We start from the raw sequence: 25,290 nt of genomic DNA, 5'->3' as shown, positions 1-25,290 counted from the left end.
TGTAGGTTGAAATGCAGTTATTAACTGAAACAGAAACAGCCATGTAGGAGGCTTAAAACTGGGTGAGGAACAGCCAAACTCTGCTACTAAGGTGAGGTTGTGGAAGATAGTTTCATGTCACAGGTCATACACCATGGCAAGACTGAGCACAGCAGCAAGACACAAGGGAGTAATACTGCATCAGCAAGGTCTCTCCCAGGCAAAAATTTCAAAGCAGACTGGGGTTTCAAGATGCGGTGTTCAAACTCTTTTGAAGAAGCACAAAGAAGCGGGCAACGTTGAGGACTGTAGACGCAGTGGTCAGCTACGGAAACTTAATGCAGCAGATGAAAGATGCATCATGCTTAATTCCCTTTGACATCGGAAGATGTCCAGCAGTGCTATCAGTAGAAACCAGCGGGACCCAGGTACACCCATCTATTGTCCAGAGGAGTCTGGCCAGAAGTGGTCTTCATGGAAGAATTGTGGCCAAAAAGCCATACCTCCCACATGGAAACAAGGCTAAGTGACTCAACTCTGCATGAAAACATAGGAACTGGGGTGCAGAAAAATGGCAGCAGGTGCTCTGGACTGATGAGTCAAAATTGGAAATATTTGGCTGTAGCAGGAGGCAGTTTGTTTGCCGAGGGGCTGGAGAGCGGTACAAGAATGAGTGTCTTCAAGCAACAATGAAGCACGGTGGAGATTCCTTGCAAGTTTGGGGCTGCATTTCTGCAAATGGAGTTGGAGATTTGGTCAGGATCAATGGTGTCCTCAGTGCTGAGAAATACAGGCAGTTAATTATCCATCATGCCATACCATCAGGGAAGTGTGTGATTGGCCCCAAATTTATTTTGCAGCAGGACAATGACCCCAAACATACAGCCAATGTCATTAAGAACTATCCTCAGTATAAAGAAGAACAAGGCGTCCTGGAAGTGATGGTTTTGCCCCCACAGAGCCTTGATCTCAACATCATGGAGTCTGTCTGTGATTACATGAAGAGACAGAAGGATTGGAGGCAGTCTACATTCACAGAAGATCTGTGGTTAGTTCTCCAAGATGTTTGGAACAACCTACCTGCCAAGTTCCTTCAAAAACTGTGTGCAAGTCTACCTCGAAGAATTGATGCTGTTTTGAAGGCAAAGGGTGGTCACACCAAATATTGATTTGGATTTCTCTTCTGTTCACTGACTTTGAATTTTGTAAATTGATAAACAAACAATTACAATATATATTTTTGAAAGCATTCTTACTTTACAGCATTTTTTCACACCTGCCTAAAACTTTTGCACAGTAATGTATATTTATACCACATGCATTTCCCACCTATAATAACACTATGTAGGTGGCCCATATTATTCAGAAGGGTTCTGTGATGTTGTGGATAACAAAACTGAAGAATGAGCCTTTGAGTCTGAGAATTGGCATTAGGGTCTGGAATCAATGATTGGCCTCTTCTCCCACAAACTTTCCCTGCCATAGTGGCCATTTGTACCTCCTCCTGCTTGCTTAGTCATGATGGATCTCACTGGATAAGCCCAGTCACAAAGGTCCATGTAGCTTACCAGTGGCAGGTGGCCTTCAGAGCTACTGACTCAAGTGGTGATGGAGGGAGTCACCTTACCTGCTCCACATGACTTTTACTAGCTTCTTTGCTCTGCAGGCTCTTTCTCCATCTCAGTGGTAAGGCCTCTTTATTGGGCTACTGGATGTTGATGCTGCCCAGAATCTGTTCATGGTTTGGAGTGGTGTGGGGATGGTCCTAACATCCACAAGTACAGTTGGGAGGCCCATCTAGTGGAACACAAAAGAGCTGTATGGAGCAGAGAAGCTGGGGTGAGCATCATGGTCAAAGCAATGGGACTCCCTCCATCACCTGGAAGTGGGTCATTCCAAAGCAGGGGAAGACCAGGATTTGCAACAGAATCCCATGAAACCTTGCAACCAGGTTGAAACAGCAAGATTTGCCAGTGCTGAGTGAAGAGAAGGCAGACCAAATACAGCTACCTTGCACAGACAACCTAACTCATAAGTAAACCTATACTTTACATATGCAGAAGAGCCCATCTGCCATTTTGCACATGTGTAAAGTAACAGAAAACAAGGCCAAAACTGTAGCTTTGTGAAAATGTGAGCCAAGATCTCTAATTATCGCTTGCAGATTCACAAAACTACAGATCATGTAACCATATGAAGGGCTACCTACAGTATACCATTGTACATTCCTAACAGTGCTAACTTAACCTTGAATATATAGTATATTAGTTCCTTATTTATTTAATCATTTAAAGGATGAGTATTTCTGCTGGTATTTCTCATAGAAAATGTTTTATTCTTATCCTGTCAACGAAGCAATATCAACAGGTTATGTAGAATCACAAATTCTGCAGTAAAACAAACTTGAACAAGCCAGAAATCTAGTTTGTACTCTTTCATGTGCTGTAGGAATGAGATGGGGACTGTTTTAAAATTGTAGCAATGGTGCTGAAATCTGTTTCTTGCAGTCTAAACAGTCCTTTTTCTCTACAGTTTCGAAATCCCAAAGCTCCTCTTCATAGTCGGCTTTCAAACCTCATAGCTCACTTGCAAAAGAAAGGGGACAAACCATGTCAAGAATTTTACCGAGCTTTACAGATCAATGCTGAGCATCTCTATAACAACTTGCCAAGCAGGAGACGTCTAAGTAAGTTGGATGCTACCAGCTTTCTTCAGTCCTTCTGTTTTAATTCTATCACCTTCTTATGTTCTGATTTGTCTCTTTTCAGAAACTTAAGTGAAACTTCTGCCATTCTGTTTCTTATAAATGCTCAGAGTTGCCTAGGCGCTCTCACAATTAAATGTCTATTCTCAATTCCTATTTGAAGATTTTTGTGATTACAATTTGATATCTATATACAATCATTTTTTTCTTTGTAGATATCATTGGCAATATCAGTGACACCTACAAACATAATTTATATAATCTGAGTTCTCAAGCTGCTTGTTAAAAACAAAGGAAAGTGCTACTGGCTTCTGGACAAAGAGGTTAAAGGCTACAGACATACATGACTCAATTATGCCTTGATTAGAGAGTAATCATCTATGTTTGCAAAGCTGTCTCCTGGCCTAGAAGGTTAAGGTCATTTTTGGAGTGACTTGCATGCATTCTATTAGGTCAAATTTTAAAACTATTGCTCTTTTTTTTTTTTTCATAAGAGCTACCCAAGTTGAAATAATTGCTTCTGCTGTATAGCAGTAACATAGGCTAACATATCAAGGAGACTGGATCCAGATTTAATTTAATCAGGAGAAGTGGTGATGCCAAATGTTCATTTGGCTCTATAGCTCTTTCTAGAATATGTGCAGAGGGTCTAGAAAACACTCAAGATCAAGCCTAAACTTTGTTTCAATTATTTACATTCTTTTTGCAATTCACCCCAAGATTGATTATGAATTAATTTATATTTCTGTCTGTCCATATTCTGCATGACTACACATCCAAACTCTGCCATTTTTGTGCTTGTAGTTCTTCGATGAGAACCAGTTTGGGGTAGTGGTTAAAGGTACCAAGTTAGAAACTGAAAGACCAAGAGTTTTAGTCCTGCCTTGGGCACCAAATCAGCTGGGTGACTTAGGACCAGTCAGTTTCTCTCAGCCCTAGGAAGAAGAAGATGGCAAACCACTTCCAAAAAGGTTGCCAAGAACATGGATGTGTTCTGCCTCTGCATATGATTCTTTTTCCTTGCCATTATACTTTATTACTATTGTATGTAATGATATAGGATACCACTCAAAAACAAAAGTATGTGTTGTTCTGTGATGAAAAAACAACAAACCATATTCCTGGTCTCTGGCACACATGTTAAGATATGAAAACAATAGAAAAACTTGAAGCAGATATTGTTCAACCAGATTTGTATTTGGGTTTCTAACTGGCAAGAAAATTACAAATCATGGCAAGAATAGATCATCCATCACTAACTATGACTGACTCAAGTTCTGATATCCTCATAGTTATTTTCACAAAAGAAGTATGCATGAAACTCAGTAGAGTGAACAAGTACAATTCCCTGCCCACAAAGCAAATTCAACATGGTAAATATTAAGTAAAGGAGGGGAAACTGGAGATGTGTGCTTAGGCTTAGCTACAGTCTGAGTTATAGCAGGGCCTGGAAATTAGGAAATCATTTCATTGAAATGAAAGGATTGCTAACTCTGGGTCCAACCCAAATTTTTGCCCAGACTGTAAATATTTCATCTCCGCTTAATCAGCTTGCTTGCTTATGTGCCATCAAATCAGTGTTGACTCTCAACAACTGCCTAGATAGACCTTCTCCAGGATGAGTCCCCAACTTACCCCTTTAGATCTTCCAGTGGTATACTCATTGCCACTGTAATTGAATCCATCCACCTTGCTGCTGGTTGTCTTTTCTTTCCTTCCACCTTTCCCAACATTAAGAACTTCTCAAGGGAGCTGGCTCTTCACACATTGTGTCCAAAATACGATAATTTGAGCCTGGTCATTTGTGCTTCCAAATGAGAACTCTGGATGATCCATTTTTTTGTTTTCTTGATTAACTATGGTATTCTTCTAAGTCTTCTCTAACATCAGAGGCTAAAAGCGCCAATACTCTTCCTATCCTGCTTCTTCCATAGAGTGTCACAGGGAAAACCATTTTATGCATAATGCTGATTTTTGTAGGTATAGACACATTCTGGCATCTGAATATCTTTCCAAGACCTTCATAGCTATTCTACCAAATGCTAGTCTGTGGTATATTTTTGACTGCTGATTCTTTTCCTGTTGATAGTTGATCTTAAAAGGTAAAGCTATCCACCCTTCAGTATCTTCATTGTCAGTTCAAAGGCTGGTTTCTGTACCTATTATCATGACTTTGGCCTTCTTTATATTTAATCTTAGTCCCAGGTTTTCACTGTGTTCCTTGACTTTCATTACTGGAGATCATTTACATATTATTTGCATTTTCAGCTATCAGAGTAGTGTCATAAGCATAGGGCAGGTTATTGATATTTCTTCATCCAATTTTAAAACCACGCTAATCTTACAATCCAGTTACCTTCAATATATATTTAGCTTTTGTGAGTGTGTGTGTACCTTCGAGTCAGTGTTGACTCCTGGTGACTGCCTGTACTAGCCCCTGCAGTTTTTTGGCAAGATTTCAGAAGTGGTTTGCCTTTGCCTTCTTCCTAGGGCTGAGAGCGAGTGACCAGCCCAATGCCATCCATCTGGCTTTGTGCCTAGGTGGGACTAGAACTCACGGTCTCCCAGTTTCTAAGAGCCTTGTGCCTTAATCGCTACACCAAACTGACTCTCATATTTAGCATATAGGTTTAACAAATAAGGGGAGAGTATACAGCTTTGTCTTACTCATTTGCTGACCTGCTGCTAGTCTGTTTAACCATGTTATGTTTGGACTTGGTTATGGAATTCCTTAATCTCTCAACACCTAAACAAATTCAGCCACAATTTCAGATGGGAAGCTCTTGACATTCTAGCCCAAGCCAAATCCAGAAATGCTAAGGAATTCCTAGAAGCTTGGCCAGAAATCAGACAAATTGGCCATCAACAGACACATAGAGATAAACCCCATCTCAATACCATTTAAAAGATAAAACCAGAAGTCAGAGAAGGAAACAAACAGTCGGCGCACATTACCTCCAGCAGCCAACACCAAGATAAGCAAGAAACAACACCAGATAAACAGTCAAAGAAAAAATAATACCCCAGTCCAAGGACCCATAAAGGAAGAAGCCACATCCCAGCCAAGACTGGCAGGGCAGCCTACTGTATATAATCAGACAGCAAATCTCAGTCTCCCATGCACGTTGCTCAGCCTGGTAATGAAACATCTGCAGGAAAGTTACCAAGCTCAGAGAACACCAAGAACCCAACATCCAACACTATATCATCTATCTTTTGGTTTTCTTGTTAAAATAAAGGGGTGGATTGTTGAAATAAATATGCTGCAGTAGCAAAAAGGAATCATAGATGTACTGTACTCTCCTTCACAATTTACAGGTGTTCAGTCTAGAAAGCATATTCGCACTAACATATTATGATCTCAGCTCTGTGGACTTGGTATGCAGGCTCCTCTTCTGTGGTTGCTGTAATGAACTTACATCAAATTGTTTCTGGCATACCAACTTGTCTAAAACAATGTCAAGAATGGCAGTTCCTGATGACTTTTCTGAATTGTAAGAGAAGGAAGATTTCTCAATGACCAAATTATGTTCCTTTAAATGTTATTTCTGTGATTTCCTTCTAACAACCTGGAACCAGAATAATACTGCTTAGCTTTGACTGTGGTTAGTGTGCTAAGTTAAGCTTTGAGACAAGTATCATTTTTTTTAGCAGTGTACATCATTTGTCAGATTTCTCAGTTCACTGTATATTATTTGTACAATGGAGAGGAAAAGCACTGATTTCAAAGTCGGATTGTTTGATTAAATACACTGAAAGTATCAGATGTGTCATCGTGGTTGCCTGTTCCTAGCTATAATGATACCAAAGTAATGAAACTTGCATGATGACATCATGACACAAGCTCAGCTCTTTTGTACTTGTGTGATTACATGGCATGCAAGTACATAAAGGACAGCATTTGCAAGGCAATGCATCCTTGCCTCCCCCCAGACACCCTTGACTTTTTTTTTTACAATTTGTATATTAGCTGCCTGGACTTGGTTGATAGTATACTGTATTACTCTCCTAGCTAAAATAGTGTCAAGAACTGTAGTACCTGATTTCTCTGAACTGCCGTAGAAGTGATAGAAGAAAAGACTTCTGTGGTTGATTTATGTTCCTTTAAATTGCTCTTTTTGCAGTTCAGGCCATAGCAAGCCCATGAGGCTTGTGCAGTTGCTAGTAAAGAGCACCTCTGATCTATTGCAATATGGATGAATGTTTTGAAAAACAGGTTTAGTAATCGTACTTATATCCTGTCTTTCCCAAGGAACTGAAACCACCAGCTACTCTGAGAGAAGCAGGGTGAAAGCTCCACTGAGTTTTATAGGGAATAGATTGCAAATGCAGCTGTGTAACTAAGTATAAGCTGAACAGGAAATTGTAACCTGCCCTGGCTATATAAGACATGGGTTTCCAAACATAAGACTGCTCCTTTTATAGCTTTTTTTTTTAAACTTTCTTAAGTATAGAGCCCCAAATATAGTGGGTCAAGTGGCAGAAATTTGAAGTCGTGTTTCCAGTGGCCCAATGACTTTCTAGCCCTTAGCAAGCTATCTTCTTTCAGAGCATAGAAGAATGAAACATATTCATTTTGGGGAGCTTTAATTTTCATCATTAACACTGGGATTTCCTTGTTCCTAGAATTTTGTAAAACATCTCATGTGCTGGTCCTTGCTATGCACAACTTGTACATTTATGCCACTATGGAAGATTTATGGTTAGGGATAAGCCTATTGAATGCAGTGGGACTTCTGTTCAATTGAGCAAACATAGCATGTTTTTACTATAGTCCTATACATATTATCTAAGAATAAGTCCCACTGAATTCAATACAATTTACTCCTAGGAAGGCAGTGAATTAAATTATACTGTGGTATTGTTGGCAACTGTTAGCTTATATAGTGATGGCAATAAAGTACCGAGTTACCCTTGTCTGATACATTCATCTGTGTCATAGCAATGATGGGAATTAGGAACATACTTCATTCTAACGGGCTTTATTAGAAATCTAGATTGTCTGGTGTCAAGTGATTTGAATCTTTTAATCAATACATCATTATTCTACGTTGCAAAGGAAAGGCTACAACCAATGGCCAATGGGGCATATTGCTTCCCTGGTAGCTGTTTCACAAATTCCATATTCCTGAAAGAGGCAAATATACAGTAAGTGTGTATATTTTCAGAAGTTTTCCAGACTTAAGGAACTCATTGTTAAGAAGACAAGAAAAGTGTCTGTTCTTTAGCCTTTGTGAAAGTACAAAAGTTAATCAGTTCCTTTTGTAGCTTTGGTTCAACATGTTCTAAGAACAAAGCATGAGGATCAGTCAACCACATTTATTTTTGTCTTAAAATTTTAGACTTGAGCTTTTGCCTTTTTTGTTTTTTTTAACAATAAAGAGCTAGACGTTTGCATGGATTTTCAGTGCAAATTACATGTTACGTTGCAGCTGTGTGTAATGATACCCTGAGGCCTTGCTGTCAATTGTAAAAGTCCTGTGGGTTTGCAATGTGCATGAGAAAAGAGATTGGAAGAATAGGTTTTCTACCACTTCTTCTGTCAGCTGGAGCTTTTCCCTACTTGTCAGTGTTTGAAACCCATTCTTAGTTTTCAAATATCGATCTTGAATACCCCGGTAGGAACAGCACTGAGGTTGGTCTGTGGGGGGAGGAAGAGCACTTTCAGACAGAAAACAGCTGGCTTTTAAACAAATGTGTGGGAATTGCACCAATGGCACATTCCAGCTGTATTCAAACCAAGATTATGTGAAATTGTGACAAAATGCTAGTTAGTTAGATATTATGGAATACCCAGATTTAGTCCAAATGCTCAGATAGGCTTTCCATACCATATTGCTTCAATATTTGATGCGTGTGTTCCAGAGTGCAAATATCTGTGGCAGACACACTGTGTGTAAGGTTTTGGAACGTGGAATTAATTTTTTTTTTCCCTTATGGCAACTTAGTTAAACTTTGTTATGCTCAGTACTGCATGTTCCAGCTACTGCTAATAGTGGATTAAATAATGTCATCAAATTTAACAACACCTAGGGGTCTTAATCAGTTTGGGGGAGAGGGAATTAGAACCACAACACATCTGGAAAATGGGTTGGGGAAGGCTGCTCTCTTCAGGTGATTGATTGTGGTCCAGCACTTTAATGGCTTGACTGAGATCTACTGGTACAGTTGGGGATTAAAAAAAACACACACACACAAAGAAATGTCAGAAGCTGTGAATTAGATATAAAAACCAAAGAGAAATAAGTGACTACAGGAAGCAATAGTTTAAAATATCTATATTTATAGTTTAAAATATCTTCCACAGTTAAGCCCTTTTTGAATGAGAAGGAAAATAGATTTATAGTTTCAGTTTGGCCTGCTGTGAAATAACTTTTTAAAAAAATCCCTAGGTGAGGGAGGAGCAAGAAGGATATTTAAGTAGTTTCAGCCAGGCTCTCATAATGGAAAAAAAACCCCATGCCTTCAACACCAATCCTAGACCCCTTAGTGTGTGTGCATGCCTTTTTATTAGGTATAATCATTATTTATGTAATGTGAACATTTTTTCAGGTACGAATCATTGGCTACAAACTGGTATAATTGCAGACATACAGAAAAAGCCAAACAAATTCCAGTCTGCTGGTAAAGCTGCTGCTTCTTATGACATAAGCTTTGAGAAATTAAAATTAAATTTAAATTCAACTGATTTCACATTACAAACAACATTTCCTCATGTAGAACTTACGAATTTCTGGATGGAGCTTTTAAAAGAATATCCTGAAAATGCCAGTTGAGCGTTGAAACATCTAATGTCATTGATAACAACATACCTTTGTGACAGAATCTTCTCTTTATATGCAGCAACCAAAAACAAGTCTAGAAATAAGCTAAATATAGAAGATAATCTCCCTGTGAGTCCCCCATAATATTTCAGGAGATTAGTGGCCATATTGTATTGATTATATTACTTTGAAAATTACTTTATTTTCACTTTTTTATTATTTGTTTCCAAAGTTTGTTGGACTGTATAGAGCACTAACTCAGTGTGTTGCTTTTGTTTCTAGAAACCTCAGATTCCACAGGGATAAACCCTGAGAAGGAGAAATGTGTTCTAAATGACAGGGGTAAATAACATGTGTAAAATATTGTTGGCTGCATTAATATGAATAGTAAGGTTAACAAAAGTACTGTGTTAATGTAATTAATTTTGATGACATTAATCTTAAAAGTATTCATCCTGCGAACATGTCCATTGATGTGAAAAGATTAAGGCTATGTATGTATAATCCAAAGGGTTTTTTTCAATAGTAATTCATGGATTGTTCATACAGACCAGCTGATCCCTTAATGTATTTGCTATCTTAAAATTCTGCATCTTCTAAGGCAAGGTTCCTCAACCTCAGCAGCTTCTAAGATGGGTGGACTTCAACTCCCAGAATTCCCCAGCCAGCATGGCTGGCTGGGGAATTCTGGGAGTTGAAGTCCACCCATCTTAAAGTTGCTGAGGCTGAGGAACCTTGTTCTAAGGATTGGGAAGGGATCACATAAGAGGGCAGTTCAGAGAAGATGTTTGGCAAGAATGAGGCTGCTAGCAATATTTCAGAATGCTTTGCCCAGCAGAACATTCCAAGGAATGGTGCCCATGATCTCCAGAATAATAAGCTGTGGGGTTCAGCTTCAATATCTGTTGCCACATAATTTTCGCTCTCATTTTTGAAGACTGTATAGGATTTTATAGGTTAGAGACTGTGGGGCAGAACTCACTGTTTTAAAAAGTGACACTTCATTTTAAACTTTCACTTACCTGCTGGCTGGGTTTGTTTGCAGGCTCCTGGGTGTTCAAATATGTGCATTAAATCCTCTTACGATATCTCTGCATATAATTTTTAAAACGACTAATCCCTTTTGCTGCCCTCTGGTGCCCTGACTCATTTTCTCTTTCCTTCCATTCCTCCTTTGAAGCCAGAAGGCAGGGAAGCAACTCCACAGGTAGACCTCATTATTGCTGTACCAAACCCAGCACATTGTTAAGGGGCCTATTATAATCTAAAAAGTCCACACCCGGCTCCTTTTCTTTCCCCAATCAAAGTATGTCAAGTTTTTCTTTTTCTTTTTAAAAACACATTTGCCATTGTATCATTAGGGCTGTAGCCTCTGACCTTGACCTGACAGCCCCATTGTATTGGGTCATACTCATGTCCCAAATGGGTTGAGACCCTGCCCTGTACATTATTCAAATGGCACGTTTGAACCCATGGAGATTAGCTTTGGGGTCATCGTTTGTACTGAAATAAGATGTGAACCGGTCTACGTCAAATTGGGTGGGGGGAAGGAACGCATCCTTAGCTTTAGGGTTCTGGAAGCAAGTTTAACTGAACATGGTTCCAGAGCTCCCATAAAAGGCAGCCCTGGGTAAGGCAAACTTCTAAATTTCTGAAGCTCTGAAAAATAAATCTTTTTGCATATTTAAACCAATAAACCAATTACATATGGTTAAATAGCCTTGGCAGATTGTCACACTTAACATGTGAAGTTGTGAAAAGCATCCAATTTGCAGGGATATTGTGGGAGGGGGTATCATTGTTATCCCCCATCACATCCCCCTGTGTCTTTAGCTCTGCGCATGGGAAGGTGAGCATGTATAGCCAACAAGAAAAACTCATAAGTACCATCATTGCAGAAAAGGCCTGTATAATCATATAGCCTCTGTTGGACTGTAATATTTTACACTTTAAACAGCCATGAGAAGCCCAACTTATTTTACTAATATAGGATTTAAATCCCTGGAGAGATTTTCTTTTTTCTCTTTTGCAAGTTTTTAAAAAGGCTGATGTCAGAAAAAGAGTTACGAGGAATAAAGGCACTCATGATTCTAATTGCGTTAGGAAAGAATGGTGACATCAAATGTGAAGGAGAAAACAAAGTAGCTGCTCTGTTTTTTTCTTTTCTAGGTCCTACGTTCTTTCTTGCCTGCTTCAGTGTTGCTGCAGGGTTAGCATTCTACATGTATTGCTGCAACCCAGGTAATAAAAGTTTGATTTTTCAGAGGAGCTGAGCCAAATTAAAAGGGAGCCCTGTTAGCTTCTTCAGCTTTCTGTCAGACACATTTTAGCAGAGCTTCCTCTGTTGCGGCCCCCCCCTCTGGAACAGCCTCCCCTCCAGAGATAAGGACGGCACCCTCTCTCCTGGGTTCCAGAAAGCTCTGAAAACCTGGCTTTGGTCCCAGGCCTGGGGCTGATGTTTATTATTTGTTCAATGGCCCCTGTTTTGCTTTGTTGTTTTTGCTGTCTATTAGATTATTTTAGCTTGGGCTCCCTGTGTGATTCAATGTTTTTAGCTGTTTTTATGTTTTGCCTAGTTTTGTACGCTGTCCAGAGTCCACTGGAATTGGGCGGCCAATAAATTTAAATAGACAGACAGATAGAAAGATACCCCTTTGGACTAGATTGGAGTAATCCACTTTGCCCAGGCCTCATTGTCCTGGTATGGTGTTGCAGTGGTTCTCTCCCTTTCTCCGTGGTTGGTTCCAGTCAGCGTTGATAGGTGTCAAGAAATGCTACGCAGGGTCCCTCAGGGCTTGCCAGTCTTGCTGCTCCTATTTAACATCTACATGAAGCCATGTAGGGTTTTCCAACATGAGCTCTGGATGGAATAGCATTACCCCAGGCAGAGCTGGCATGTCATTTGGAAGTGCTCTTGGATTCACAGCTTCTGTGGTGGGGTGACAGTTGTGGACACTAGGGCCTTTGTATAGATTGGTCTTGTGCACCAATTGTGCTCATTCCTGGAACAGGAAGCCCTTCTCACAGACACTCATGTTTTAGTTACCTCACAGCTGAATTACTGCAATGAGCTTTACGTGGGGCTCTTGTGAAGACCTCTGGGAAGCTACAGCTGGCGCAAAATGCAGCAGCATGAATAATTATAGGCACACCTCAGTATAGCCATGTAACACAACCTGCACTGGTTACCAATGGGCTTCTGGTTGCAATTCAAGATGCTGATAGTGGATATTTGCAGGACCATGTCATCCCAAATGTTTCCACCTATTTGATACGATCTGACAGGGTCAGATGCTTTGGGTCTATTAATTAAATAGTGCCACCATATGGGACCCAGGAGGTGTGCCTTCTCTGTTGCCATGCTTCCATATGAAATAGTATTCCCCACCCTAGGTCCATGTAGCCCTAACCCTACTGGCCCTCATAAGAGAACTTAAGACCTGGCTCTTCCAGCAAGCTGTGATTTAGATTTATGTGTGGTCCTGCTAAACATCAACAGTGATGTATTGCTTCTGATGTGTTCCTCCCTTTCTGGTTGTCTTTTAATGGCTGGTTTTCTCTTGTTTCCACCCTCCACCTAAAGTCAGTGATGGGGTGGCCTTAAAAATCAAATTAATAAATGCATTTCAATTGATCATTTATTGGGATGTGATCCTTCCTGTACTGTTCTTTGCTGGTATGGGTGCATATCATTTTCTTGGGTCAAAGCTGAGTCTTGGTAGATGTGGGCTGGGCAATGAGGGGAATACATGCAACTAAAGCACAAAGCTAGCAGATCCCAAGTAAAATCCATGGTTTTCTTAAACTCTCTCCACTTTTGTCATAGGTGGATTTCCTTCTCCCATTCACTTCTTCCTATTTTACATTGACATTCCCTTGTGTCATCAGAATTCAAATCCAATTATTAATTTAGTATATTATTTTTGGCATTCATACATTAGCAGTCTTGGGAATTACCTTTCTTCACAGTTTTGGTAATGCTAAAAATGATAGGGTTTTGTGCCCAAAATTGAGAATTCAAGATTATTGGGATAGATACAGAACACATGAGAATGTCTTATGTATCTATGGACAAGGTAGTTTTTAAAGTCATAACTTGATTTATAGGTTTGTCTGTTTAAGACCAAATAATTCATCATTCAGAGTTGGCTTAAAAATCCTTCTGTAGAAGCCAATTTTCATTACATTTTATAATTGATGCTCCCTGGGCAAAACTTTGGCAAGATATTTTTGTGAAATAATATTTGTTGAAGGAAAAGCCAGTATGTTTACATACCTGATTGACATTTCACTTTTTTTCCCCCACCTTTTCATCCCATTCCATATTGTCGTTTCATTCTAGATTCCAGAGTCCTGGGAAAAGCCAAGAAGGTGCTGGGCTTTTCCCCCATCATCATAGGAAGACATGTTAGAAACATCTGTATGTTATACATGGAAGATTCATCAGGGAGACAGTAAGAATAAACAGGCTGCACAGGCCAGCATCAGATTTCCCTGCCAATGGCACTGGTGTTCTGCAAAGAGTTACCTTTTCTTATACCAAAGATATAACTCGGTGGCTTTAGCAGTCTTTGTTTATTGCTTCAAAGAGCTTTCAGAAGATCACTTATATTTGCCTTTTACTTGTGGGAGTAAATCTTTTTATTTTTGTACAAGCTTATTTTTTAAATTATTTATCACCTTGATAAAATATATTTTAATGCCAACAAGCATTTTAACACATCCTAATTCATTGCAAAGTCTTGAGAGTCAAATCATGCATATGTACATTGCATTCTGCCAGTTTCTGTTTCAAGATGAGCAGAAAGTTTCTGCTCAAGCTAGTGCTGAATGATGGAGCCCTGTTGTGTGTGTCTATGGCTTGTGTGTCTATTTATTAAGAGGATAATGAACTCCACATGAAAGCTATTCTGAGCTACTCTGCTTCATTGAAAACAAACAGAAGTTTTCCACTTAATATGAGTGTCAACCTTGAGTGCTGGTGATAGAACACATCAAGTTTAGTATATCAACTAGTCCATTAGCAGTTGTTGGGGATTCTCTTTGTAAATAGCAAAGATAATTGGTATTAGACAAGAAATAATGTTTGAAACAACACCTGAAATGTATAAGCAATTATAAGCAAATGCCGGGTGCAAATGAACCCAAAGCCATATTAAAACATGGAGTATATAGTTTTATTTTTAAATGTTGAAAAAACTCTGTGTTCTTTCTGTTTCTAATAGACTCCAAGAGATCAGTGATATGAATAACCTAAGCATTTGTCAGATATCTGTTTCTTAGTCCAACTGTGTAAGATTTCATGTTATGTGAGGTTCCAGAGAGAAACTTAAGTGTGGCCAAGAATTTAGCAAGGTTAATTAACTTCTAAAGAGTAACTGAGTGTGTCAATTTATTGCAACTAAACATGAGGGGTACAGGCTATCTAGTTTATAATGGCATATGCTTTTGAGGACCATAATCTGCCTCAAACATCTGAAGGATTCTGTTCCATGAAAAAATTCATTTCTCAGAAGCCCATTTCATGTGCAAGTGCTGTATGGCAATTTCATGGAGCGTCTAGACTATATCATCATCCTTTAGCCCATGTTTAATCTCCCTTCTGCCTTGTCTTTTTTCACCTCTCTTAACAAGGGTAATCTGTTTAGCTGGAAAGACTTAAGCATATGAAACTTCAAAGGTGTGGTATAATGTAGGGCACTATCTTTAGAGGCAGGGAGCAGCAACCCTAGTGATAATGCTCTTTGCTCTTCATCGCTCCTTTACCTCTCCTTATTTCCATGAATTCCTCAGGTGTGAGAATGCACATTGGATTTGTACGTGCATAATTTTTTCTGACATTGAAATGCCACATCCCACCTTCCTCTGATTTTTACCTTTGATATTCTGAAGAGGTGGAATCTTTTCTTACGTGTATGTAGAAGTGGCCATCCATCAACTTTGTAACAGATACTTTCCAAACTGTTGTTCACATTAATCTTCCTTGGTTGACTAAGGAATCATATTATTTAGGGCATTACAACTCTTTGGGGGATTGAGTGGAAGGTGCTGGCTGACTTTTGAATATTCTGAAATTCTTGAAATCCACTTTTTTAAGAAGGAAAAGGTGCTACACAATAGTATAAAACACCTATGTGCCTCATCATAATTGCTACTTTCTTTGGGGAACTGAAGAGGAAACAGATGGTTACAAAAGAGGGTTGAAATGAACAGGAGTAGCAGATAGCAGCTGGAGTATATTCCACCCTATTCTGCACATTGAAGGGGATAGTTTTACAGTAAACTTCTTTCCAATAATAATTTACTGGAAATAAATTGGGCAGGAACAGCAACAGCATTGAAAAGCAACAGCATGCAAAAGATTCACATCTAAACACAGCTTTAGGCTTTAGATTGCTGTAAGACTCTTCATTGTTTTGTTTATCAGACAGAGGCCTGGTTCAGATGAAATGTTAAACTATCATTTAGTGTCATTATATTTCCAAATTTTGAGTTCCCATATTCCCCTCTCCTCTTCTGTCATGGTCATGTGGAATAAATAATATTTTCATTTTCAGTTATCCTCATGTTATTGTCAGACTGAGGGTGTTGTATACCACAGCTTAAAGTTGGCTTGTTTTAGTAGAATGTAAGTAAAGTCCTTGAGTTGAACTCAACTTTATGGACACATTTATTTTGTTTTCTTGGCATCAATACAGACATTGTTTGCTGATACCTTATTCCAGGATGGCTTTTCAATTTCCCAGTCTAGTAACAACCCTGGAATTTCTTGACATCCAAGCACTAACCAGTTCCAGTCCTGTTTAGCATGTTGAGATCAGCCACCTAGCTGGACAGGTTCAAAATACCATAGCTAGCTATAGTTTAATTAAAAATGCCAGTGAATGCATATAGTCATTGCACAGCCATAGCCAGAGAGGGGAGGACTGATGCTATTCAGAGCCCAGTTGTGGCCTGGGCTTGAAATGGATTATGCTTCCCTACCATAAACTATAGGAAACGGGGGATTAGCCATGGAATCTGACTTTTCATGAATTTAGAGGCGCTTTCTGAAGAGAAAATAAAGTGATGCAAGCATGAAGTAGGGGTTGCTACAAGATGATCTAAGATGTTTGCACTGCCACTTCAGCAGTTATCCTGCTGTGGTTTGTATCTGCCTCTGGTTAGGGATGTTCTGTGTGAATTGTTTAGCTAAAACTGCTTAAAAGGGCTTCTCCTCCTGCCCTCGCAGCTAAAGGATTGTACCTGACAGAAACTTAATCGACTTGTATTTCCTCGAGTCACCACAGGATGGTGGGAGAGCACTGCAGGATACACATGAGTAACTGGATTTGTGTGTGGAGAATCTTTAAAAACTGAAGTGTCAGCTACTTATTTTCTGCACAACAGGAGAAATAATGCTGTACCACTGCTCAGTCAGACCTCATTAATTTTAAAGGGGTTCATCAGTTTCAGAAGAAGAATGCCTTATTTCTAGCGTATAGAATAATGATCTTTGCCCAGTTGCTTTTTTTAAAATAGGGCATTTATTTAGAAAAGAAATATAGCTTGTTTTTGTTTCAAGGTCGACTTTAGTAGAAGGCAGGAATCTATACCTGAGAGTTTAAGAAAAACCTTGGAGCATCAAAACTCAGTTAAAAGATCAAAGTGAAAGTCAACTTTGAAGTTTAAGCTGTTCCTCCAGTTGAGTATAAAAGTAGCTTTGAACTCGCAGGCTGACTATATGATCAACCAACTCGATAAAAAGAAACCCTAAAATATACTACATACTATCATTCAGGTAGCTTTTAAAAAGATAAAATACCTTTCCCCCCTCTCTTAAACGATATTCAAAAAAGATAATAGGAAGTCCAGTTCTCTAAAGTGTAAAGAGAATAAAATCCCATCTAGAATATTCTGATGTTCAATTATGTACAACCTACATACAAATGACACTGAAGATTACTTAACGTGTTATTTCTGCAGGATAGGCCCTCTTCTTCGGACATTGCTTAGTCAGATCCTGCTAGCATCTTCACCACAAAGTTATTCCTAATATTAGATTTGAGGATGGAAGAGCCAAGTTCAGGTTTTGTTCTATCCTGAACTGGCATCATTAATCTCCTATTATGTCTTCCAAGATTTTGATTAAATAAGAAGAGGAAGAGGCTGTGGACATGGGACATCCATCACAGGAACGTATTGTTTCATGTTCAGTTGAGTCACAAGTGTTTGCTGAAGAGGAGAAATGAAAAACTACACTAAATCCAAACAGCACATCAGCTAATTTTCTCCCTTTTATGTGATATGTTCCATATGTTGATATATTATTATTATTATTATTATTATTATTATTATTATTATTTTATTCGACATGCTAATTATTATGTTCAGTTACATTAAGTTTTTCATTATGTGAAAGGACCTGGTTGATAGGGGAGAATTCTACAGCTGGAGAAAGCTGTCTTCCTCTGACCAGTAGAGCGTGTCTGTGTGCGTGTCTAGGAGGGAGGCAAATTGATACCATCGAATAATCAAATCAATTAAAAATTACAGTGTAGATGGTCCAGTGTGAAATGAGAGACTGAAAATACATAAATGTGCCCAGACTTTTTCGATTCCCCATAAAGAAATTCTCAGGCAGCAATAACATTAGACCAAAGGGTCCAGATTTTTTTTTTTTTTTTGGATGATGTTTAGAAAAAAAATTCTTGTTATTTTATTATTTAACAATCAGATTTTTTTGGGTGGTCCCGATTTTCCAGGAGTAGTTGACATGTTTATAGCCATCACTCCCCCACCGACAATTCCCTTTAGGGCCCATAAGGCCCCTTTTCACCTTATTCTTTTTAGATTCTTTTAATTAAATAATCAATAGGAAGCTGGCATCTAGCACAGTAGTAGTAGTGTGTAACCTTTAGTGCCACTTAAATTTGCAAGATTGTTTCTTGCAAACTGTAATCATTTTACAAAGTAAAACATTGTGGTGGATCCTGGAGACTCTTTTGTTTAAAGTGTGTTTGTCTGCCCAGAAAGAGCAAAAATAGGTTTAAGCGGTAAAAAGCATTCTGGGGGAATAGAAGAAAGCAATATTCTATTCAATTGTGCAGGGCTCTGGATTTGGTTTGAAAGAGCTGTTTCAGACTCTGCAGGAATGTGAATGCAGCCGTGTCTGTGCTTTAATGAGTCACAGGTAAGTGCTGTGTTCGAGCTCCTGTCCTTTCCGATATTTCACTTCCAACCCAGTCTGGAGCATTGCATGGCCCTAATACCCAGGCCATTCTATTTATTTACTGAATAATCTAAGGTTTAATTGAATGCACTATTTAAATGCTATGTATTATTATCTCTAATTTGGCTTAGGTATAAAAGACTCTAAGTCATCAATCTGTTTTCAGAAGGAAATAATACCTTTCAGGTGCCTGGAGACCATGATATTAGCAAATCAGACCTCCTTGTATGTTGAAGAGAACAAAATGGCATGTGTAGTTGCTTTATCTGCTGATAACACCAGCTACACTGCCTGAACGCTGCTCAGAGTGAATGAGATAGCTGTGTGATATATGTGAAAATCGCCACATGTTTTGCTTAATCCTTCAAATTATCCAACAATGGTCTTAGCTGTTTTTTGGACCAATTCTAAAATCCTTTGTTTCCATTCAGTCCACATAAATATAATGTAGATGGTGACTTGAAACCCATCAGTTCCTTTTCTTACCAGATGTCAGGTGATATATTAACATTTATGTTGCAACTTCATGTTTTTGATCATTTTTTTTAAAAATCAATTACCTTTTAAATGTGTTTTTGGGGGAAGAGAGAAAAGGACTTCATCCATGCCTTGCTGCCCACAGGGGCTGCACTGATGACACAATGTGGTTTTCAAAGACTTTGATGACAATATATTCATTTGCATAAAAACCCAGAAATGTTGGGAACTGTAGCATAGATTAAAAAAAGATGTTATCAAGAGATATGCTAAAGGGGATGACAATTCTAATATGAAAACAGTTCTCCAATTGCTGTACAAGGATGGCTTTGTAGTAAAAGAATAGATATCTGTTAGGGCTTTATGGTGATCTGGATTTGAATGGGAAAACTGATATAGCCTTTCAGAGTCCCATGGCAAGTGGGTGACCATACAAACTGAAAGAAAGAAATGTGATTCTGAGTGTGCACGAGTCCACACATCATGTCTGTCTTTTGTGTCCTTCCAAGAAAAGATGTGTTCTGTTTCTGGCCAACATGTGTGACATCATGCCAGAAATTGGGAGTGTTCTTGATCACACACAGGAGCTAGCCAATCAGTACTGTGCCACTGTTTGAAGTGTGCAGAATTGCTCCCCCCCCCCCCAAGTCTCCATCTCAGTGAATCAGGTAAAATGTTAAAATGTAATCAGGGAGTTTACAGGAGAGATTCGGTTCTAAAATGGCTAATAGGAATATGTTGCATTAGAGCCAGTATTTGACTTTTTTAGGCCCAGATTCCACTTACTACAGGGAATCCCAGGATTTTATAACAAACCATATAAAAAAATATCAATCTCTGTGTATTAAATGTATATCAATATTCTCAAAAAAAGCATTGGATTTTGGGGAATTTATTTTTGTTATATTACTATTTTATTTTATTTTACTTTTAATCTATAAATGGAAGGGGGAAAGATCAAATGAAGTAAAATAAAAACAACAAAAAGAAAAATAAAGGGGAAAAAAAGAAAAATGCCTGTTAAACTAAATGTATGTACAATATTCTTCTCAATAAATATCCAGTATGAATGCAGGTTTAAGGGGAAGTTTTGCTCAAACTGTAACATGTGCATAAAATACTTTATTTATAAGCAGTGTTTAATGTACCTGATTGTATATTATTAAAAACTTTATGTGTAGATAAAATTAAAATTCTCAAACCAAGTAATGTCATGACTTGCAAACAGTTTTTTAATAGGAAGATTAGCTCCTCTTTTTCGTTTTATCGTAAAACTGAAATAAAATAACTCAACAGAAGGCCCTTTCTCAAGAAGTTCAGTTGGGAGGCCAAATATATTGGAAGTTCCACAAGGGTTATCTAGAAACAAAAGGCTTTAGATGCAATCCTACAATGAACACTGTCCTTCAGATAATTTTGAGTACAGCATTTCTCAAGAACAATGGTTATAGAGCAGGTCAGCACAACTTGTAGAGGGGAAAGGGAGGCATTGATAAATTAAAAATAATAGCTGGCCACAAAGGAGTACCTGGTATGCCAATCAGCTGTTTGGAAAGTAGCGGAGTGGCATCAGTGAGGGAGCTGGTGGTGTTGGTGAGGTCTGGAGGCCTCCACAGTGTGTCTTTTGGGGTGGAATTAGCGGCAGATCCTTCCAGGCAATGGTGATGGATTTACTGAATTGATGCTGGTGGGCCACACAAGATAGGCCTGGCATAGACAGTTGTTTAATTGCTGTTGCCATCATCTTGACTGTTGAGTTAGATGGATGCTTCATGTAGTATGTATCAGTATTGTCCAAAGAATATGCTAGAGCTAAGATAGTCCTGTCCAGTCAGCTAATTTCAGAGGTATTCCAATATAGATCTGTGCTGAAAACATCTATCATCTGTCTGTCTGTCTGTCTGTCAAATTTCTGAGCTGTCCCCTTCCATTCTTTTACTTTGATATTGGCAAGTGAGCACACAGCAAGGGGACAGTTGCTACCTGGGCTCTAATGCTTCCAAAGGAAAATGAGGGGCCATCCATTGTGGAAAAGAGTGCCATTCTCTGACTGGCCGCAGCAGCCTCCTTCATAGGCTCCTTTCCTGGAGCTTTCACAATTGCAACTGCCTGATAGTCCCAGTTGGCAATTTCATGTCTGCTGGGGAGTTACCTTCTTTGAAAAGTATGGACCTTTAATGGAGGACTTTGGAGGAATGTTGCATGAACATGCTGGCTTTTGGGAAGTTGCAGTTCAGTCTGTCCAACTGAGAGAAAAAGGCTGAAGGAATGTGGACACATCACTATAGTTTGCTGTATGGTTTGTGGTTTACTCTGGAAAGTATGTGTAAAGTAAGATAATCCAGTGGTAGGGACAGCTAGCGCTTTTGAGACTTCGTTTCTCCAGTTTTTTCCCCTGATAAGCACAACAACAGGAAGTATATTTTGACATTAGTGTTCACAATGACTTAACAAAAAATGATGGCCAAGCATGATTCTCTGTTAGTGTCCTCAGTCTGAATCTTGGGAACAGAAACAATGCAACTGAGCAACTGAGAGATCGTCCTTAAATTTATATCACTGTATTTAGGAAGGATGTCATCAGGCACTGAAGCTTAGGTGATAAAAAGCTCCTGCCGGGGAAACTGGAAGTTCATAATTCAATTCCCACTGATGCCTTTTTTTGGAAATGTGGAGGCTGCCCTTTATGAATATTTTCCCCTCCTTTTCTTGCAACACCACTAGATTTCTCTTGCCTCAGACAAAATGATGATATCAGGGACAACCAGTCTACACTATTCCCCCAACACCACCCTCTTGCCTTCTGCACATACATTAATGCAAACGTTAACATGGAAGCCTGGCTTAGCTGACAAAACAGAAGATCTTGAGGTCATTTCCCAATGGTACCAACATGGTCCTTTTTTTGGAAGAATCTGTGCCAAAATTCATTCTTTGAATGTGTAATATAGCAAATATATAATGGCTGGCCTGGCTCTGGACTCTGAACCTATTCATCTGGCTTTGGTGAAATGTGTGTTTCTACCTACTAACACTCTTTTAGAGGCAGTGTGGTGGCATTTTTCACACAGCATAGGGAATTCCCAGCTAGCAAGTAGTGCAGATACTGTATGTAGAACATCCAGGATTTTCAATCTCAAGAGCCATCTCTTAGCCCTGGATGGTGGTGGTAGTTAATTATGCTCTGAAAGATTCCAAATAGGGCACTTCCTGAGCCCAAAAGTCATATGCGTGCATCACAGAGACTACAACGAATAGCATTTAATTGGCTTCCAGGAGCATGGAGTATTTGTTCAGCACATCCCATGGGAGATGTTGCTTAAGAGGTGAGCATGGACATGGAAAGCAGGTATTTGTGAGTAAGTTGTTCAAAGGTTGATTTTAATTATTGCTGTTTCCTAAGCACAAACAGCTTTTATCCAAAAATCAGATCTCTTGGCCTAGTCATTTTTAGAGTGTATTCAGCTCCAAGCTAATAGCATAATTTAAATACCTTTATCCATAAAATGGGTTTTTCTTCCAGTAAATTGTAGCAGGTGATATGCTTCAGGGAATTAAAACCATCTCATGAGAGACTAACACTATAAAACAGTATTTGAGACTTGGGGCTAATAAAGATCACAGTTGCCAAGCCGTAGTCCACTTTCATTTTAATTCACCCACTTATAAAGAGCCAAGTAAGCATTATAATGATTGTGGTCCCAAGGTGGCTAATAAAAGCTTAAGGTATTTTATTATTCATGATTTGTTCTCTACCGAAACGTGTGTCAGCATGGAGCAAAACTTAATGTGTATCAGGAAATACAATGGCCTAAATACATTTGGTCATCTGACATTTAGTTGTAAGGCCCAATAGTAGGAGGCTTAAGGTGATGGGGATGGAATTCAGTTTGTCTTTTCATCCACTCTTCCAGGAACAAAGAGCCTGGTGTTTTGAATGGATTCTAAATCATTTTAAAACAAAACTTTGACCTATGAAGACCTGCATGATTTGGGGGTGGATTCCTATATCCATATGAACTTCCCTGTCATGTCAGGATCTCTGCAACACAGAAAGAAAAACTACCCACAGCATGGATCACTGTCCATAAAAATCTAATCAAATCTCTATTGCATGTAGTCCCAGTGGTTCCTAACTTGATTCCCCAAACTCCAACCTGGATTTTCATCCTTTCTTATATGGCTTACAGCCATCCTTGGAAAATCACTCCAATGGGAACAACAACAGAAAAAGCAAAGTGGAGCAGGCCTCCTCCTCTTTGCAAATGCCCACTTAGGGGAGAACTCACATTCATTATTCGCTCTTTGGCATTTGATTTTCCCGGGCTGCAATGATCTCTGCCTGTTGACTGGACTGACGACTCAGTTTTTTTCTTTACTCTTGTAGCATCAAAAATTGTCCTGGAATAGAATTTCCCCTAATCCAGAGAAATCTGTGGGAGGGAGGGGGAGTCAAAAAGGGAAGATGGCATCCACAACCATGCATGGGGCTTCAACTGCCACCTGGTTGTGACCACCATCCTGGGTCTTTTTTGCCCACCACCACCCATCTCACAGACACCCTTGCCAAACTCCCTGATTCTTGAAGCTTCAGTTGGTCCCAATCGCAAAAGACACACATCAGTTCTATTCTCTGGGGGTGGAGAGGGAGGTTGAAATGTGGGACTTTTTCAGCTTCTCCATAACTGAAAAGCTGTTGCAGTTGTGTGTGTTTCTTCCTAATGAGCAGAACGATGCACGCTTCTAAGAAGTCATAATTTTGCTGACTGTGAAATCTGCTTGTGGGAATTGGAACAGGGATTATATACCCTGCTGAAAGGAACAAACTCAGAAGGGCCATGTTTTATTTTGAGTAAAGAGCACTCCCTGATTCAAGTCTTTCCTGCTATTCAACATGTGAGAGTTACTGGCACGAAATGACCAAGGAAAAGGAAATGAAAGTTGCTGAATGGGAAACTGCTTCGAAAGGGAAAAACTGAACATGAGAAATAGGCCAAGGGTAAGAGAAGGGAGTGAACACCATCCCAGGATAAAAAGAGCTGAGTAAATAAAATGCTTGGGAGGAAAAAGCCAAAGGGCATACATGAAAATAAGGGGGTCACTGTGCCTAGAGGCTGAGAGACCTTTAGGCTTCAATCCTATTGCATTCTTTTCTGGGAGTGAGGTCCACCATGGCAAATGGGATCTCTGTACCAATGTGCAAAGGACTGCATGAATGAGATTCAGAGTGCTTCCAGACAGACTGCTTCTTACACTGCCTGTCCTAATGCACAATGAAGCTCTCTCTCTCTCTCTCTCTCTCTCTCTCTCTCTTTTGCTTGTTTTTTCCAGAAAGAAAAATGAGTAAAGGTGCTGTAGTGGGACAACTCCAGTTACAAATGGAGGATGTCCCTCAAAATTTGGTGACTAGGTAGGGAATGATACCTTGACTGGAAGCACCCTTAAAGGTAAAATCATGATTTCTGAGAGCTAGGAAATTAGAAGAGCTTCAGCACTCATTCAGCTCCTGTATCTTTGTCTCCCATGCACTATGTTATGTTTCTATGTCGAGTTAAATCATGGCTTTTTTAGCTTGGGTTTATTGAATAAGTTATAATTGGCTAGAGGAAGTGTGGTATATGTTGTTGAGGACCAGAGAGAAATCTAGGGTCAAATTCACCCTCAGGGATGGAAGGACACTGGGTGATTAGGAGCCAGTCTTTTTATTTTTATGCTTATTTATCTCACAACTTGAGCTCCTGCAGGAAAGGTGGAATATATGTCACATACATACATACATACATAACCAACCAACCAACCAACCAACCATGCCTGTCTGAACCGTATTAGAGTGAATCCAGAATAAACGTCAATAGAGGAGCATGTAGTCCAGTCCTGCTGGGGAATGGTGAAATGAAGAGGGACGTGTAAAGAAAAAGGTAATTCTAAGAATTAAAATGGGAGCACGTGATGAACCTGTGGACATGCAAGTCAAGAGCTTCTGACAGAACTAATTTGAGGAAATTGGAAATAGAGTTGCCAACTTTTCAATTTATCCCTGTAGCTATATTTCTACTGGTGCTTAGATGTGAAGTAATTTGGATATGAAATTTTCACAGAATGAAAATCTTGAAAAGGGTCTTGCTAATTACTATAGATGAAGTTATTAGAAACAC

The 25,290-nt window shown here is 39.2% G+C and overlaps 1 protein-coding gene across 6 annotated transcripts in view; it reads left to right on the top strand.

The window, feature by feature from the left end:
* Nucleotides 1–25,290, top strand: part of CARD19 (caspase recruitment domain family member 19) — a 139,385-nt gene that overhangs the window by 16,870 nt on the left and 97,225 nt on the right. For 4 of the 6 annotated variants that reach the window (XM_088134173.1, XM_088134174.1, XM_088134175.1 and 1 more), the window contains exon 3: nucleotides 2,512–2,665. In XM_088134173.1, the coding sequence (XP_087990299.1) occupies nucleotides 2,512–2,665 (154 nt within the window). Of the gene's footprint in view, nucleotides 1–2,511; nucleotides 2,666–9,729; nucleotides 9,790–11,616; nucleotides 11,689–13,789; nucleotides 20,370–25,290 lie in introns of those variants that run through there. The other 2 variants (XM_007434206.4, XM_025170499.2) reach the window with 2 other exon arrangements.

This window comes from Python bivittatus, unplaced genomic scaffold, assembly GCF_059951505.1.
Source record: "Python bivittatus isolate LINGU-HERP-01145 unplaced genomic scaffold, Pbiv_v1 ctg000080_np1212, whole genome shotgun sequence".
Lineage (NCBI taxonomy): Eukaryota > Metazoa > Chordata > Lepidosauria > Squamata > Pythonidae > Python > Python bivittatus.
This window is presented reverse-complemented; position numbering and strand designations above follow the sequence as displayed.